At 31.6% G+C, this 16,359-nt stretch overlaps 1 protein-coding gene across 6 annotated transcripts in view; it reads right to left on the bottom strand.

Annotated features, from left to right (window-relative positions):
• Positions 1-128: 128 nt before the first annotated feature.
• LOC124176402 (protein phosphatase 1 regulatory subunit 12A) overlaps positions 129-16,359 on the bottom strand; it is a 46,716-nt gene continuing 30,485 nt past the window's right edge. For 5 of the 6 annotated variants that reach the window (XM_046557649.1, XM_046557647.1, XM_046557646.1 and 2 more), the window contains 6 exons: positions 12,530-12,716; positions 12,120-12,229; positions 11,403-11,474; positions 6,624-6,950; positions 4,257-4,352; positions 129-306 (listed from right to left, as the gene is read on the bottom strand). In XM_046557649.1, the coding sequence (XP_046413605.1) occupies positions 4,257-4,352; positions 6,624-6,950; positions 11,403-11,474; positions 12,120-12,229; positions 12,530-12,716 (792 nt within the window). In that variant the 3' untranslated portion in view covers positions 129-306. The remainder of the gene's footprint in view (positions 307-4,256; positions 4,353-6,623; positions 6,951-11,402; positions 11,475-12,119; positions 12,230-12,529; positions 12,717-16,359) is intronic. The other variant, XM_046557645.1, reaches the window with a different exon arrangement.

Raw genomic sequence — 16,359 nt, forward strand, 5'->3', positions numbered from 1 at the left:
AAAAAAAATTGCGTTATTTTTTTTCTGTCAAAGTCCGCCGAAGCCACGAACTTAGCTGATTTTGTTTGAATAAATTAAGTTACTAACACAAACATCAATCCGTATTTAATATTACAATATAATAGATCATAATAATGCTGTATACTTGAAGTAATTATTAATTGTATAATAATGCTACTTAGATATTAAAAAGTTATGGGTTTTTTTTTGTGTGTGAATTCACTTGGACAGCTTACTGATCACCCTAATCAAGGCACCGTTTTCGTCTTTTAGCCTCTGATTTTCACATTTCATGTACTCCATCATCTGAAAATCGTTGAAGAAAACATTAATATGCTTTATTATTTATATAAACCACGGCCACGATATACGTAGGAAATTGAAAAACACAACATGAACACTGCGAATATTAAATGATTATTAAACAAATATCAGAATATACTAGCAGTGTATTTGAGATAAATAATCAACTTGCAGGAAAATTATAGTTAATACATTGGCTGAAGATATAGGTAAGAGTACGACCAACCATCATGCTCCCTGTATGGAGAGTTTTCAACAAGTGCAATTATTGACGCAATTTGTATTACAATCTTATCAAGCGAGTCAGTAAGTACATCTTTATATATTTTCAGTCAACGGTTAGTAGTTATTATACAGTGAATTAATAATGCTTGCTCTGTAGATTTATAATTTTTTTTGAAAATAATAATGTAATATTGTAACTAACTAGTTAACTGACAATTATCTTATAATGTTGTATGTGCAAATTTTTGAGAATCTATTACTCAGAGCCTTTGCCTACTAATTAGGACCTGAGAAAACAAAAAATGATATGTAAGATATAAATAGAATCAATCATTCCGACAAATAACTAAGATTCATGCACTTTTGCTACAGCATTTTTCGCATTATTAATTTCAACAACTTGGTAACTATTGCAATCCTGTTTTTTTTTTTTTATGATGAAAGAATTGACGTAGCATCTCCGATGAGTTCATTTCTGCGCCTATCAATTTTTCGATATTTTCCATATAATACAATAGGAATGTGATTCTGACAAATACAAGATTGATAGTGGTAGATATGATACTGATTGAGATCGACTATTTAAATCATCTGCTAATTACATACGAAACTCTGTAAATAAAAATTTTCATTTCTCAAGACACCACATTATTACATGTGAAGCTTAACGCGAATGGTGATTTAATGAATCTTAGCGATAGTAAAGTATCATTTGGTTTCCAGAGATTTACGCAGCTTCAGCGTAGGAATTTTTTGTAAACTTTAATTCAAAGTGTTGCAATTCTCACGTTTCTTTGTAATTCTACAGCTATTGAATGTGATATTCTTGATAAAACGTTATATAGATATCTGGTATATGTTAAACTGTCTATCTTTCCTCTTTTCACTGAAGCACTTTCAAAACAACATTGAATAATTAGTGAAACTCTCACAACAGTAAGGAGAAATTCAAATGTTTGAGCTGAGTACATTATTTTATAACGTTGAATTCGATGAGTTCAAAAGGCATATTCAAAATTAGATTGTTATTATTTTAAACTGAAAGAATGTGTGTAAAGTATATAATAAAATCCTCATCGTGTGACAATAATTATCGAAAGATAAACTGGCCAGAATATAGTACTGGATATTAGTTTCTTTGATTATGAAATCAACAGTATTCGATTATCTTATTATTCTATTAGCAATTAAGCACCCACAAATCAATACGGTTTGCACGATCATGTTTTTTTGCAGCTGGGAATTTTATAGCTAATTGTGAACAAAATATTGTTTCTGAAGTAAGCACCCGAGTTTGTGAGACGTTCACTTCACCCTCCTACTGATAGATTGTTCATATCGCACTTATAATTTCCAGTATAATATAAATTACGAATTTTTAATATAATACCATGTCGCACTGTGCATACCTCTACAAAAGATTATAATCGTTGTAAAACCCATATTTAAATAGTGACCCATAGGTGAATTTCGTTGCATTTTTTCACCAACACATGTGTATACATAAATGCAAATACGAGTGGATTTCGGTGACCTAAGAATTTATTTCGTGAAATTCACTTGTATGTAAGTTATAAAATATACATATATATGGTAGTCTTACGTGAAAAAACGAATCGCCAAAGGTTCACTAATACATAATCTCTGAAAAAAGTAAATAGTCCTTGCAAAAGCTAATAAACAAATCAAGTAATGAAAGTCCGATATTTCAGAAATTCCTTTGCAAATTAATCCTGTTAATTATTAGCAGGAAAAAATGTGCATATATTTGAAGAAATTCATCGAAATATAATATTTTTGGTCATCACAGTGGTTTATTCCCTCAACTGAAACAATTGTATTAACAGGTATCTTTTTAAATTTCTCTTAGTTACTACACAAGCATGATTGTAAATCTCATCAATATCCAAACTTTCAGGCGGTTTTATCATTCAGAAGAGGAATTGGGGGGATTTCTGGTTTGCTGTATTTGTCGACAAAACAGAAAGGTTTGACATATAGTTAATGCACCAGCAACTGATCAAAGCAAAAACACAACAGCGAGCAGAATCATGCGTGCAATTGATTTACGTGGAATGATGTTTCAAATTCTAAACTAGAGACAGGGTAACCGTGATTGGAAGCACAATAAGTTTGGTTTTTCATTTTTAAAACACTTCTTACTTCAAATCTGAATAAATCCATAATACTTGCAAAGAGACAACAAAATCTTAATTCAAGATAACACTGATTACAGTTTATGAAATATTTGGGAACAATCGCATCTTGATAACTAACTCAGTAATAAAATTGATTTAGTTATAACTAGATGGCAAAAAAAAATCACCGACGTCCGATATGAAATTAATGTGGAATTAAATTTTGAGAAATAGCAACGCAAACTAGAAAATGCATGTTAAGAGGTTGACACGTTTCTCTGTTTTGGAAAATTCCATTTTTTTTCTCTTAAGATTATTGGAAACTGACATATCCAAATCCTAGACTATTGTTCAGGGTGAGATTCAGGGTTTTGGGATTCGAATGGTCTATATTATAAAGCAACAACAACAGATTATCCATAAATTATCTATTACTTTTGAGTATAAAGTATTTTTGGCTGCATTGACAGAAAATTGTTTGTATGAAAACTTACTGGACCAACTTAATTTATTGCATAATTCATCACAGATGCATATTAACCGCAATTTCAAAAAAAGTGATACCGAATTGGAAGCTTCGGGTAATTTCCATAAGCGTTCAAATTTACTGAACAATTAATGTTTTTTCTGTAGTTATGTCAAAGATTTGATTCTTTAAATGAAGGTGTATTGATTGAATTCAAAATTAATTTCTTAGCTTTGTCAATTATGAATCTGAGAATAAGTACGTGGAATTTCAAGCGGATCTAACGAGTGGTTTATTGCACTAAAAATTTTCTCTTGATGCAGCGCAAGAATTAACACTTCATAATCCTTGAAGTAAACGGTATTTATGGCTTAACTTTACAGTTCAACATAATATAATATAGAATACTCAAATTTCACAAGTTCTGATGATCTAATATTTTAAAATGTCAGATCCTAAGTTTAGTCTCAGTTTCCAATAAGTTTAACATAATTTTGAAAGATTCATCTACCAAAAGCATCCGAAGAAGCAAAAGCATGTCCAAACTTGAATTATGGAAAATTCGTACATATTTTGAGCAAATTAAATTATTTTTCATTCCTTTTGTAAGAACTTTTTCCATTTTGTGAAGTTTTCTAATTTCAATGACCTCCCTCATAACTTGAAAGCTGTTCCCATAAGTATCGAGGCAAAACAGTTTAAGATCTTCTTCAAAGTTAGAGAAGCGTTCAAGAGACTCCTTAACGTAGAGATTGAATATTTAACAGAATTAAAATGAAGATAGAGTGAACAATTGGGATCGATTTACAACATTGTAGATAGAAGTAAGAAATGTGATTTTCTGTGTACGATGAAATGAAATTCTCTCTCTTGAATAATTGGAATACTTTGTTTCAAGGTAGAGATTACATCCAAGTATATAGCGTTAGCAATATTACGAATTAAATGAAATGAAAAATTTACCAAATGATTATAAAGCTTGGAGCTAAGGTAAGCAAATGCAGCGCTTTTGTTTTAAGTTGAAAATTTATCAACGATAAAATGTCAAATGAAATAAATAAATATGATAAATGTCATGTGTATGTGTATAATGTTAACGCAGAGGCTGTCATTATATCCTTTACCTATTTAGTAGTATTGGTGAGTTTGGATACGACGCGGGTAAGTGCCCGATTTTCGGCTTTCAATCTCTCATTTTCAGCTTTGAGCTTTTGTAATTGCTGTAAACAGTGAAATGGTTAGCCCAAATTCTCCGTTTGTCCAGGCCCCAAAACCAAACCATGATATAAAGAAATTAGAATTAATTGTATTTTTAGTGTGTGTTGTTTCTATTGCTGTTATTATTATTGTTATTATCACCATTACTCGACAAATCGAAGCATGTTTAGACCTTCGGATGTCTTATACCAGAGAAAATTATAGGAACTAGAATATCTCTTTTGAGAATGAAAATTAAGCATACACGTATGAATATTAAGAATAGATGAGAATAAGATGCGTCAAAAGGTGGTAAATTAAAGAAAGAAGCAATGCGTCGAAGCCCAACAATAAGTTTTGGGAAACTGTATAGTTCTATATTAAAAAACTAGGATTTTTCTGCCGCACTCATCCACAATAATCAAAAACAGGATAAAAATAAAAAATTTCAACGTGCAACTGACTAATTATTTTATTCAGCTGCATAAATAATAAAGGAAAGTGTGCTTCATTTCATAAAGCTGGAGTTAAAAAAAAAAAACTCTACACGAGAAATACAACGCATTCTAAAGGCATGGAAACGACATTAGGGCGATTCAAAAAAATTAAAAATGACAGCCATTTGGTCGAAAAATCATGTTCCGCAATAACTATAGGTTAGTATTAAACACATCGAAATTCGAAAACTGACTGATCCACCTCAAGTGAAATTACCCAAGCGAAAATCTTAATGCGAAAGTATTTTACGTGTCGCTCGGCGATATTTTTGATAATTTTGAGGCAAAAATAAATATCACGAGTTAGTATAAAAAATTTCCAGTATGTACAAACCATCGCAAATTTGATACATTTCACGTTCATAGTAAAACTACAAAATTTTATTTAATGGTCTTATCTGACAACAATCTTCCACATGTATGAAAATAATTCAAGGAGCAAATGTGAACAAAAGAGAAACTGTAATTTTCAAATAAAATGAAAAGTTATTAAACATTTTCCTGCAGCACAATACTTGTTGACCATACGAATTACTTTTTCTACAAGACGTGATGATTTAAAATCTTGATTTGACGAAAATGTAAGATCAGAAAATACTGTAAGTAAAATTCAAAAGTGGTAAAAAGGTCGCAAAAAAAAAAAAAAAAGTAGTTCTTTCGTTATTTGCAGAAAGAGCTTTGCTACAATGACGCTGCCTTAGCAGAACAATGTCAAAATGAAATTTCCGAATAATAAAATCAAGTACATAAACTTTGATTAGACAGTTAAATGAGCGACTGAAGAGCACTTAATTATACTATAACTTATGGATGGATTTATTGACATGGCTTTGCTCATATTATCCGTGTACTGGATCAATGTTTAGTAGCAAGATAGTTTATTTGATAATACCAGTTGTTATTTAAAGAAAATGTCGATACTTTTTTCTAAAAAAGGTTCTTCTTTTCTCTTCGTTGTAGTTGAAACAAGTTTTTAGAGAGCTGAACACATTGCTCTTCGTACCATGTTAGCTGTTACAACGCAACAAGGTAACATGGTATTATTTTTTTTGGTCTGTCCAAAAGTATAGACCAATGATTTCTTTTGTTTATGAATACGGCCGTGTTCATCAAGATCAGTAACTCATGTAAAAATGATTTCAACAGAACCTGATTTAATAATTCTCTAGTCTCGCACTTTGACATTTCATAATAAAATATTTTCATTCGTGGACATATTTAGATGTTTACTAATATGATTTACGAAAATAAGGAATTTCATTTATAGAAATGAAAAACACAATACATACAAATAAAAAGTCCTAGAGGACTAAACTTAGTTGCCGAAGCGGTTTTTACTAGATTTTATTGACCTTCAATATCGAAGTAAAATACGATACGTAATCGAGACGAAGCTGAGAAAAGATTTTAATTTAAATATGTAATAGCTATTTCATAACCAGAATCACATGAGACTCCCCGATTTTTCCTTCACTTATTTCAATTTCAACCAAAAGACGACATGCCTAGCTTAACCACTGCAAAAATTTGAACACATTATTATGCTTAAAAAAAAAATCACAGACCGAGTTGTAAGAATACAGTAGCATTCCTTAATCCGGGCGTGTATTTTGTTCATGAAAAAAACTTTGAAGCTCCTGAATCTAGTTCCATGCCAATGCCAAAATCAAAAACGAATTGCTTCCGCGCACTAGTAAAAATTTTTCACCAAAAACTCGTTACATCGTATATCATTTTTTAAGCTAAATAAAAAGTTAAATAAGATATTAGACTCAATACTGTAAATATGAAATTTACCTTCAGTTCCTCTTCCATTTCCGAAAGTTTTCGCTCCATAGCTCGCCTCTCACGCTTTTCAGCTTCGGAGAGAGAGTTTTTAGTTTGGGCAGTTTGTGCCTTATCCAATAAACTTTTGGCTTCTTTTAATTGTTCATCAGAGCGTCGTAGTTTGTCCTTTAACCTTTCATTTTCGGCTTGCGATTCTTCATACAGTTTCTTATAATCAAGTTCACCGTTTTCAGAAGTTGTAGTTCTGGTTCGGGTGGGCGGTGGATTTTGCGTGTCAGATGAAACCGAGGATACCGAGCCAAGTCTACTAGAACGACCAGAGCGTTCATTTCCACTCTGTAAATAATATTAATCAATGAGTCAGAGGGGTAAAACAAGTACGTTATTTATATTGACACCACCAATTAAATTATAGAATGGTACATACATACACCTTAGAAAAGGAATGTTATTAAAATTGGTAGTTTCTAAGTTTTTGTAATGACATCGTTCCATTAGAACGTTTAATGAATATTCCATAGTATGATCAGATAAAAATTAGAATGCCAACAGATAGATGTGAGGCTAGTACCTTCCAAAACCTTTTTTTGCTATGTATGCATTATTGGAAAAAATTCAAAATTTTTCTCACTGTGATTTTTCACCTGAATTTACTTTGAAGGGTTGCGAAACAGTTGTGCAGTTAAAAATTTTTTTGAAAACCAACCATTTCTTTTATCAGAGTATACTCATCAAACAAGTGATCTACTCTTTACCGTAATCTATATGATTTGTTTTCAATATTAAATTCTTACAATGTAACCTTCGGAAGCAGCCAAGCTCTGCAGACTAGAACTTCTTGACCCAAAATTTGAATTCGAGTTTGGTCTAGATTTTCCTTGGTTGAAACTACTAGCTCTATGTACGGACCATCGAGCTTGGGGGTAGTTATAAGTCGAAATAGGTGTAGCAAGATTCAACGAGTGAACTGTAGAGTGCGACGGTACCGTAAGGCCACCGTACCCAGACGATGTTCCACCATAAGTTGTGTAAGGATTTGAATAATTCAGATTATTCGTCGAATCCGAATATGAATTTTTAAAAAATGAATTCGGCGTATTGTTCTTGCTTGTTTTATTCAAAAAAGATGGTGTGCTGTACGATTTTGGCGTGTTAATGCCTAGTAGTGTAGAGTAACTATTGTTCTTTGAACCAAATAATCCTGCCAGACTGGTCTGGCGATTCCCAAAAATTGAATTTCCATTAGCAGATGCTTGGGCCCTCAAACCTGCTGCTGTTGTAGGTTTCGATTGAGTTCGTTTTCTATACGAAGACATTTTAATTCTGAACTTAGCCGTAGATAAAAGTTTTCACAAATTCTTCTAAACTCCAACCCACGATCTGTACTTTATCCAATGTGCACTTGTGAAAAAAATCATCGCCTCCATGAATACATGTATGTTAAATTGCTGGAAAAAAATTTGACTTTTTCCCTCAAAAAAAAAGAATTCTTCAACTACTGACAAAGTAAGGCAATTATTACTGTGACAGCAAACGTTTGACTGGCATCGACTAGCAGGCAACACTAGTCATCAGCCGGTTGGTCGTCGCTACATTGCTTTGGCTCTGGTTTCTATTTATGGAACATACGTAGAACGCACACAAATTAACTGCCAGCCACTGCAAGGCATACACAGATGAGTCCATGTAAGTGTTAAAATAGTCATAAGCCTTTAAACCGCGTTGTTGGAAATTCAAGATTATAAATATAATGAAAAATTTCCAACTATATTTTTTACCTTCGGTTGAAAACACTTTCAAAATATTTACGATACGGCAACTTGAATAATATATCTACGTAGCTTTTCAACATTAGTATACATTCATAGTAAATGTCAAAGGAGCATCATGCTTGAAATGTCACAGCATTATTTTTAGGCGTAGACCATGAAAATTCTGAGACGCACGTTTTCATGGTGCATGAAAACAGATATTAATTTAACTTAATAACCTTCACAAATTAACGCATAGTGCCTATTCTGAGCATTTTCCGCATCAGGGTCGATTTCGTTTCAATTCAAGAATACAGAAGATAAAAATAGTAATAATGGCGGATGAATTAAAATTAGTATATAATCTTTTCTCACAATATTTGAGAGTTTATTATAGACACATAGAGTTCTGCAATACTTTGGCTATTTATAGAATTACCTTTCGATATCCACTTTTTAAAATCTTTTGGCCAAGACCTAGATTATGAAAGGATATAGAGGAAGTAGAAGATTAAAGTGAAAAATTAATTTTTATAGTTGTGATTTGACTTTAAACAATTTTGTAATTTGTTTGCAGCTTCAATATATATTTTAACGATGAAAGTAACTTCGCTACTAATTCTTCAACCATGTCATCAAGTAGTTCCTAAAGTTATTTAATTTTTTGACATTCATGTAAGGTAATGTTTTCAGCATCTGCACGTTTTAACTTTACTGTTACAATTTGCAAGCTATCCTGAATGCATATTGGAGACCGATAGGTTTGAACGATCGAACAGAAAAACACACAACTTCAAAGGTAGCTAATACAAAACAAGGCAAACTGCAATGTAGAGCTGGATGCAATTGCATCAGTAATAACGAAATCATTGTTTTTAAATCTACAAGATGTTTTCTTCACTTTTCTGAATATGTTTATTCAATATTTGATCGGCCTACTATTGTTTCAGAAATGAGAAATCTGTAATTGTACAAAATTTTGTTATTTATTAAAATGATTGATGAATATAAAAGGCAAATTGGCATCGAAGGAAGTTAAACATTAATAAAACCTGTACAAGAAATATTTGTAAATTAATCTCTCTGCAAATTAAATATCTTAGAAAATATTATAAACAACTTGAAAAAATTATTCACCATTAAAACTTCTACACTTGCAGTACTAGCAAACTTTTCCCCATATTCCAGAACGTTTTGACGATAGTTTCGATAGTAAAATACTAAATAAGTTTCATTTATTTTATGTCAATAGAACTGTATCAACTTTGACACAATAACATTCAGGAAGTCATAGTAAACGGAAAAAATGATCAGGCATGTCCTTAATATGAAGTTTCTCTTGCATGTGTAGTTCTCACGTTATTTTTACCCAAGCATGCAAGAATCAGGTTAATCTTCCGAGAGGTTGGCCCAAAAATATCACAAATCTGTAACGCAGTGTGAATCTCCCGAGGTTTTTGTGGCATCAACTAGCCTTTTCAATACACATACATACTGAGATGCTTTCATCAGCGACACTGTATATGGGATATGCCATGCCAAATCCAAAACAATTTGACCCTGACCCTCTCAGATTTAATTCTAGACTTTTTCTACACTATACCGATCGTCAGATGAAAAGACTTCCCCAAAATTTTATTGTTATTTTCTGCACCAGCCGTTATTTGTCATTTATTTTGTTTCAACACGCAAGATCCGATAATTGTGTATAGGCATTTTTAACCGACTGTTTTTTCTCTTTGTTGCCACGCTTTGTCGATTTAGCCACACCCGCGAAATTCTAAAAAATTTGAAAACAATGCACTATCTTTATGGAGTTGCTAAAATACTTTGGTGCCCACATTTTTAAACTAGACTATTTTACACCTGACTGCGTGAAAAAGGCCAGTTCTTAATTACTGTATAGCTTTTAAAAATTCTGTCTCAGATACTAAAGTACTTGCGAATAAGCAATTACAAAGAGTGAGCCTAAACTGTTCTCTATTCGAAAGAAAATATCTTGGAACGAAGAGAAAAAAAATCGGAGATGCCTTTTAACCTGAGTAAAAGAATAAAAAAACTTACGAACTAAATCCCAGAGGGTCAGGGTCAAATGTTTGTGGAGTTGGCATGGAATAATCTAAACATATTTACGTATTTTCAGAAGCAAGACCACATATGCAAACATTTTAACAGTTTCTTTGTATTTAACAATAACACTTAGATGTAGTTTCACTGTTAAAAGCTCTGACAAATACTGCCCGATTCAATAAGATTCATCTGTTTTCTAGAGGTATTTATAACAATATGTTTTTTGTTCATGCTTTCAGCTACTCGATCTTATTACACGACATGGAAGATCGGAGGACTTAATCAACATAATATTATGGTCGAAGACACATCTATTAATTTCGGCTTAAGTAAACAAAAAGTTTTTTTCAATAGAGTAGATTACATTATTCATTGCGCTGACCGTTAAGAAATTTTGGGAAGTTGACACCCCTTTATAAAAAATAGTGTCATGCAAGTTTAATCGAAAGTTGTATTGATACTTTTGAATCGTATTGCAATAGAAAGAGAACTGATGGAATAAAACTATTTGATTGAACATTAAGAAATGCGCGTAACCCATTCAATTGTAGATTGATTGAAATGAATCGATACCATTTTTGTTACAACTTTGGCGGCTCTAACCAGAAGTTATGTGTCTTGCATACCATGATTTTCGATTTCTTCTTTTTTGCATGACCAATAGTTTTGAAGTTGAACCAATTTTGAGAGGCTCATGGTTTTGGTCGGGTCAATCTTACGGCACTTTGTTATGATCAATAGCACGATGAATTTTGCATTATTAGAAACATTCTTTTGCAGAAAAGTTTCACTTCCCGACTACTATTGCAAAGTTATCGATGCAATTGATTTCCAAGAGGCTATTATTGTGCGAAACATGAAAAATTACGTGACACATATGATGTGATTCGTGATTACAATAAGCTTTTGTATTTTGTTACGAGAGAATATATTCGCAGTTGAAAATATGTGCGACTACACAGCTTACCTCATTGTGGTTGACCTTGGAATCTTCGTAATCTCCACTGGCTGATGTGTCTTGTCGATCCGGATCAATTTCCTATAAAGAAAAAAAAAATAATAATTGCGAAGGAATGAAAATTAGAAACGTTTAAAACTGTTATTTTACTAATGATGGTTAAATGTAAGGAAATAATTTTATAATAAAATTGTCGCTATTTCTAATCCGTGTAGTCACGCGGATCATTATAAATAGTATGTTTACTCTGACGTCAAATACGAGCAGCAGTGATTTACGAACAGCTAACAGAAATCTGCCAGATCACTCTGGACTTGTCCCAAAATAAATATTTACCTAAGGATAGTTGCATTGGCGTTAAAAATATAAAAACCTTGAGTTATACAACATCATTAACTGAAAAAATTAAGAACCCCCACATGACGTAACTGCAATTGCATAGTCAAGTTCGATAAACAGGTTGAACGTGAAAAAATTATGAATTTACGTAGAGAATTAATAGATTATACAGACTAGACGGAGAAATATTTTGTTACTCAAAGTACTCGTATATCGTATTGTTCCAAATATAAGCAGAGGTTTTTTGTCATTGACAGAACCTGCCAAAATCATCTTCGTCTGATGTGCGGGTAACTAAGAAAAAGATCCTGAAAAACTGTCGCAGAACTGGGGTTCGTCTTATACTAGAAACAATGAGGTAATATCTTAAGAAAAATGAATACTAACATCCATATCCACATGGACGACTCCGGTAGATCTTCTCTTAGGCCGCCGTCTCCTTTGTATTACGGCTTGTGTCGCTTGCGCGTTTCTACTATCATTTTCCTTGTCTTGTTCTGTGAAAACAAAATTTAGAAGTATAATCACATTATATTTTGACAGCATGCACCAATAAGGGGAAAATTTATATTTGAAATAAGATGATGAAACGACGTAACTCAGAATATATTATGCTACCGAATGAATATGAAATGCAATAAAGGCGAGTATTCTTACAAAAGTTTGACCAACTTCTTTGCATCCAAAGATATATAAATTTTGTTATGAAAATATAATGGAAAAGTTCGTTTGCAAAAATAATTAATCACTTTATTTTTTCAATTTTGATCAACCATCGTGATCATTTCTCAACGCACCTTTATCTTCCGGAGGCTTAAGAGGTCTTCTTAAGGGTAAAGTGATTGTCGTATCGGTAGTACTGGCTGCTATGGTTTCCACCGGCGCCGAACTAGGTCTAGGGACACCAGCTCCACCGGATGGCCTTCTGATATATGCGGTCGTAGTATCAGTTGACGTTCTATTATTTGCATCTTCCAGCTGGAACTGAGGAATTAAATTCGAATATAAGCGAATTAAGAATTAGCAGCGACTTCAACAACTAAAATATTGCATGCTGCTTCGGTATTGTGATTAATATAATAATTATTATTATTACAGGTCAAATAAAATAATTCCATGTTTTGGAGGATAATCTTTAATATACCTAAAATAATTATAAAATATACAAATAAAATCAATTGAACAATATAAACCATCCAATAAACAAAACGTGTATGCGTGTATAGAATAGTATCGAATAGATAAAGTGTAGAATAGTAACATATTCAAATAAAAAAATAAAAATCGTAATATATTATTTAATGCAATTAGGGTGAATACTCATCATTATTTTCGCGAGCACATAAAAAAAAAAAAAAAAAGTTGATCGTTTTCAAAAAACATAAGTAAAGTTAAAATTGATTTAGATACAGGGAAAATTCAAGAGTTATTATTAATGAATGTTAATTTGAGCAGATAATGCTAAATAATACATTCTGAGGCTGATGTTAACGGAAGTTCTATATGAAATTGTAGGAGAAAAAATCGAAAACAACAGCTTATGCGATACAGTTGTAATTAGGGTATTCCAAAACGTAAGTTAAAGAAAGATTCAATACCATAGTTTAATAATACATTTCAAACATTGCAAATAACCAAATAGAAGGTATGAATTATAATTAAAATACAGTCAATTACTTTTTTTTTAAATAACAAGAATTTTACTACGCTTACCTAGGATGTAATAATTAATAACAGCGACTGGGTGGTTGCATTTTCCAACATCAAGCTAACTTAGATAAATTATTTGTTAAAACAATGAGATCATGCATCTTCAAACATTTTAGCCTTTTTTCCAAGCATCTGGTACAGGTACAAACGTGTATCAAAACATAATTTACATCACATGCTTATTATATCACATATTGTCTAGTATACCTTGACGACTGGACTGGATGCTTGTCAAAAAATAAGTTTTCTAAAATGCACAGTTAAGAAATAGAGGGTAAGTCTTATGGTCGATGCATGCCTGGACTGAATTAAAACATAATACTAATTTTTTTTGTGATAATGTTAAACGTGCGTAAGTGTAATTGGGTTTACCACGAATTTATCTATGTTTTCATCGATTGATAAATAAGTTTACACATAACAATTAAAAAAATACATAAGATGACAAAGTCACATTTAAATAAAATGTAGTCATTTTAAAAGATATAAAAGGTCTATTTAAAGCGTCACTCTACTAATGTCCTTATTCAGTCTACTCAATCTAACATCGCACTATTATTCTTAACTACGAAACCTAGATATTGGTACCTTGTAATGCTGGAATACTAAATAATGACACAAGAATGACGCCCATTAAGAAACGCATTTCAGCTTTCTCAACTTTACTGCTACTCTTAATAATTTTTAATAACAATTTAAACATGTAAAACATTGTTTTCATAATAATAATAATAATTTCCGTCTCCTTTTCTCATGGAAAACCCAATTAATGATACATGCATACCCTGAATCTATTTTTGATCAAAAAATAATCATCTTATTAACTTTACCAAATGGAAGAATTAATACAAAATTATTATCATCAAATTTCTTGCACGTGCAAATTGAACATCAAACTTATCAAGAAACACACGAATGATTTTATAGACTAGATATCCGCTATCTTTTTTTTTTATAATATTAATTAACAATGATGTTAGTGTGATATTTACGCCAATACATAGTGTGTGAAAAAGTTATTACCATAAAAAAATTAAAAATAAGTAAACAATACTCTGTCTCAAAATAAGTGTCGAGCTTCACTCACAGTTGGACACTCATAAAATATCCTGCTCATGTGAAATTCCATCCTTCTTTCCAATTTGTTGTGTGAATCACAGCTTGTTGACGGAAAATTTAAAAAAAAAATTGTAATTTCCACCAAGAAGTAATCAATCAATAAATTCCAACTTACATATCTCAAAATTATCAGGATTATCATTTGTAAATTTCTCTAGAATTGAGTGTTTGTATCAAGACAGCGTAACATTCATTCACATTCTAGACAGATCAGACTTTAGGCGTTATCATACTTATTATATTGTTGGCTTACAAAAAAATTTTTAGCCGTTTCCAAAAATTGAATTTTGTATATCGAATATTGTAAAAATATTGATAGCTTATTTTTTGTTTCTAAATAACTGGTTCAAGGAAAAAAAGCAAGAATAAAAAATCACATGAGAAGACGTCTTATTAATGCTTAACTGAAATAAGGTTTATAATTTGAAACGTTAGCACTTTTTATTATTGTCATATTTGAAAGTATCGTTCGAATATATCAGAAAATTATCTATAATCGTAACAGACTAACCGCCAATGAATGCATAATCCAAAAGTTTCTCATGCGTTTTTTGAAGCTAAACATTTGCTATTTGTTCCTTAACATTTCTAACAGCTGCATGATTCTGTTGAGCTGAATTCTCGATAGTTTGATGATCAAAGTGAAAGTTATTCGACTTGTATAAAAAAAGACCGTTGATATTATTTTCGTGTTTGAAGGGTTTGATAGTGCGAAAAAATATTACCAAGAAAATCATTAAAAAGAAAAAGAAGAAAAATAAGATAGCGAACAGTGAAAATGATCCATGGTTATGTGAAATTATATTATATATTTATCAGGCTACCAATCAACTAATAAAAGTTTGAAAAATTAGCGTGTAGTTTTCTCAAAGAATAGAATAGAACGCAATAAATTGAACGTTAAATTGGTGGTTACATTTTCAAAAGTGGCTCGATTGATAAAAAAAAAAATCACGTTTGACTTAGTATAATTTTCACGTAATAGATGAAAAGTACAAATTCACGTTTAGAAAAAAAAGAGATTTTTCTACATTTAGTAGGCACATATTCTAACTAATAACTGTAAACCGTTGCAAAGATTTGACAAACCTTGAATATTCGACGTTCATTAATAGACTCTAACAGTGTTTGTATGGCCATTCAGTATTAAATACTACGCACAACTCGAGTACCATGCAATCCTATCGTTCTCAAGTTTTGATCTAAATTTTTTTACATCATTGTCCCAACTCTAAAACTACCCGGGGTTGTTTTGAAATTGTGTCTTCAAAAAGTTATTCACCCCTTAACAAGTTTTTTGCAACTTCGAACCAATTCTGAATTTTCTCGAACCAAATCTAATGAAACAACACGATGGCTGGTATGTATCAAACAAAGTAAATGCTGGTACTTCAAGAGAGTAATTAAATTTTTGGGTAGACATTTTTTTTCTCGACAGCATGGCATCTAGGCTCACAACAGATGGTCACTTTTCAACTTTGTCAACTAGGTAAAACGTACAAGCGACTTACAAATTAATTGAATCATTGTCAATGTGTATATAAAATTTTAGTACCTCACGAAAAACACAATGGTGCTTATATAAATATGCTCAAAATCATTATTTTGCTAAATTGATTAAATTCTTTCTTGGTACATAAAAGTTGCCTTCTGTTATAAAAAAAAAAAAAAAACGTGGGTAAATAAACTTTAGGAGTTGATGGCATTTACTTCAAACATCAGCATGTACTTCGTTTTATACGTACCAACCATTTGAACAACAATTCTTTTTTTTTGTCTCTTACGAAATTGTGGAAGC

Source organism: Neodiprion fabricii, chromosome 2, assembly GCF_021155785.1.
Source record: "Neodiprion fabricii isolate iyNeoFabr1 chromosome 2, iyNeoFabr1.1, whole genome shotgun sequence".
NCBI classification, from domain to species: domain Eukaryota; kingdom Metazoa; phylum Arthropoda; class Insecta; order Hymenoptera; family Diprionidae; genus Neodiprion; species Neodiprion fabricii.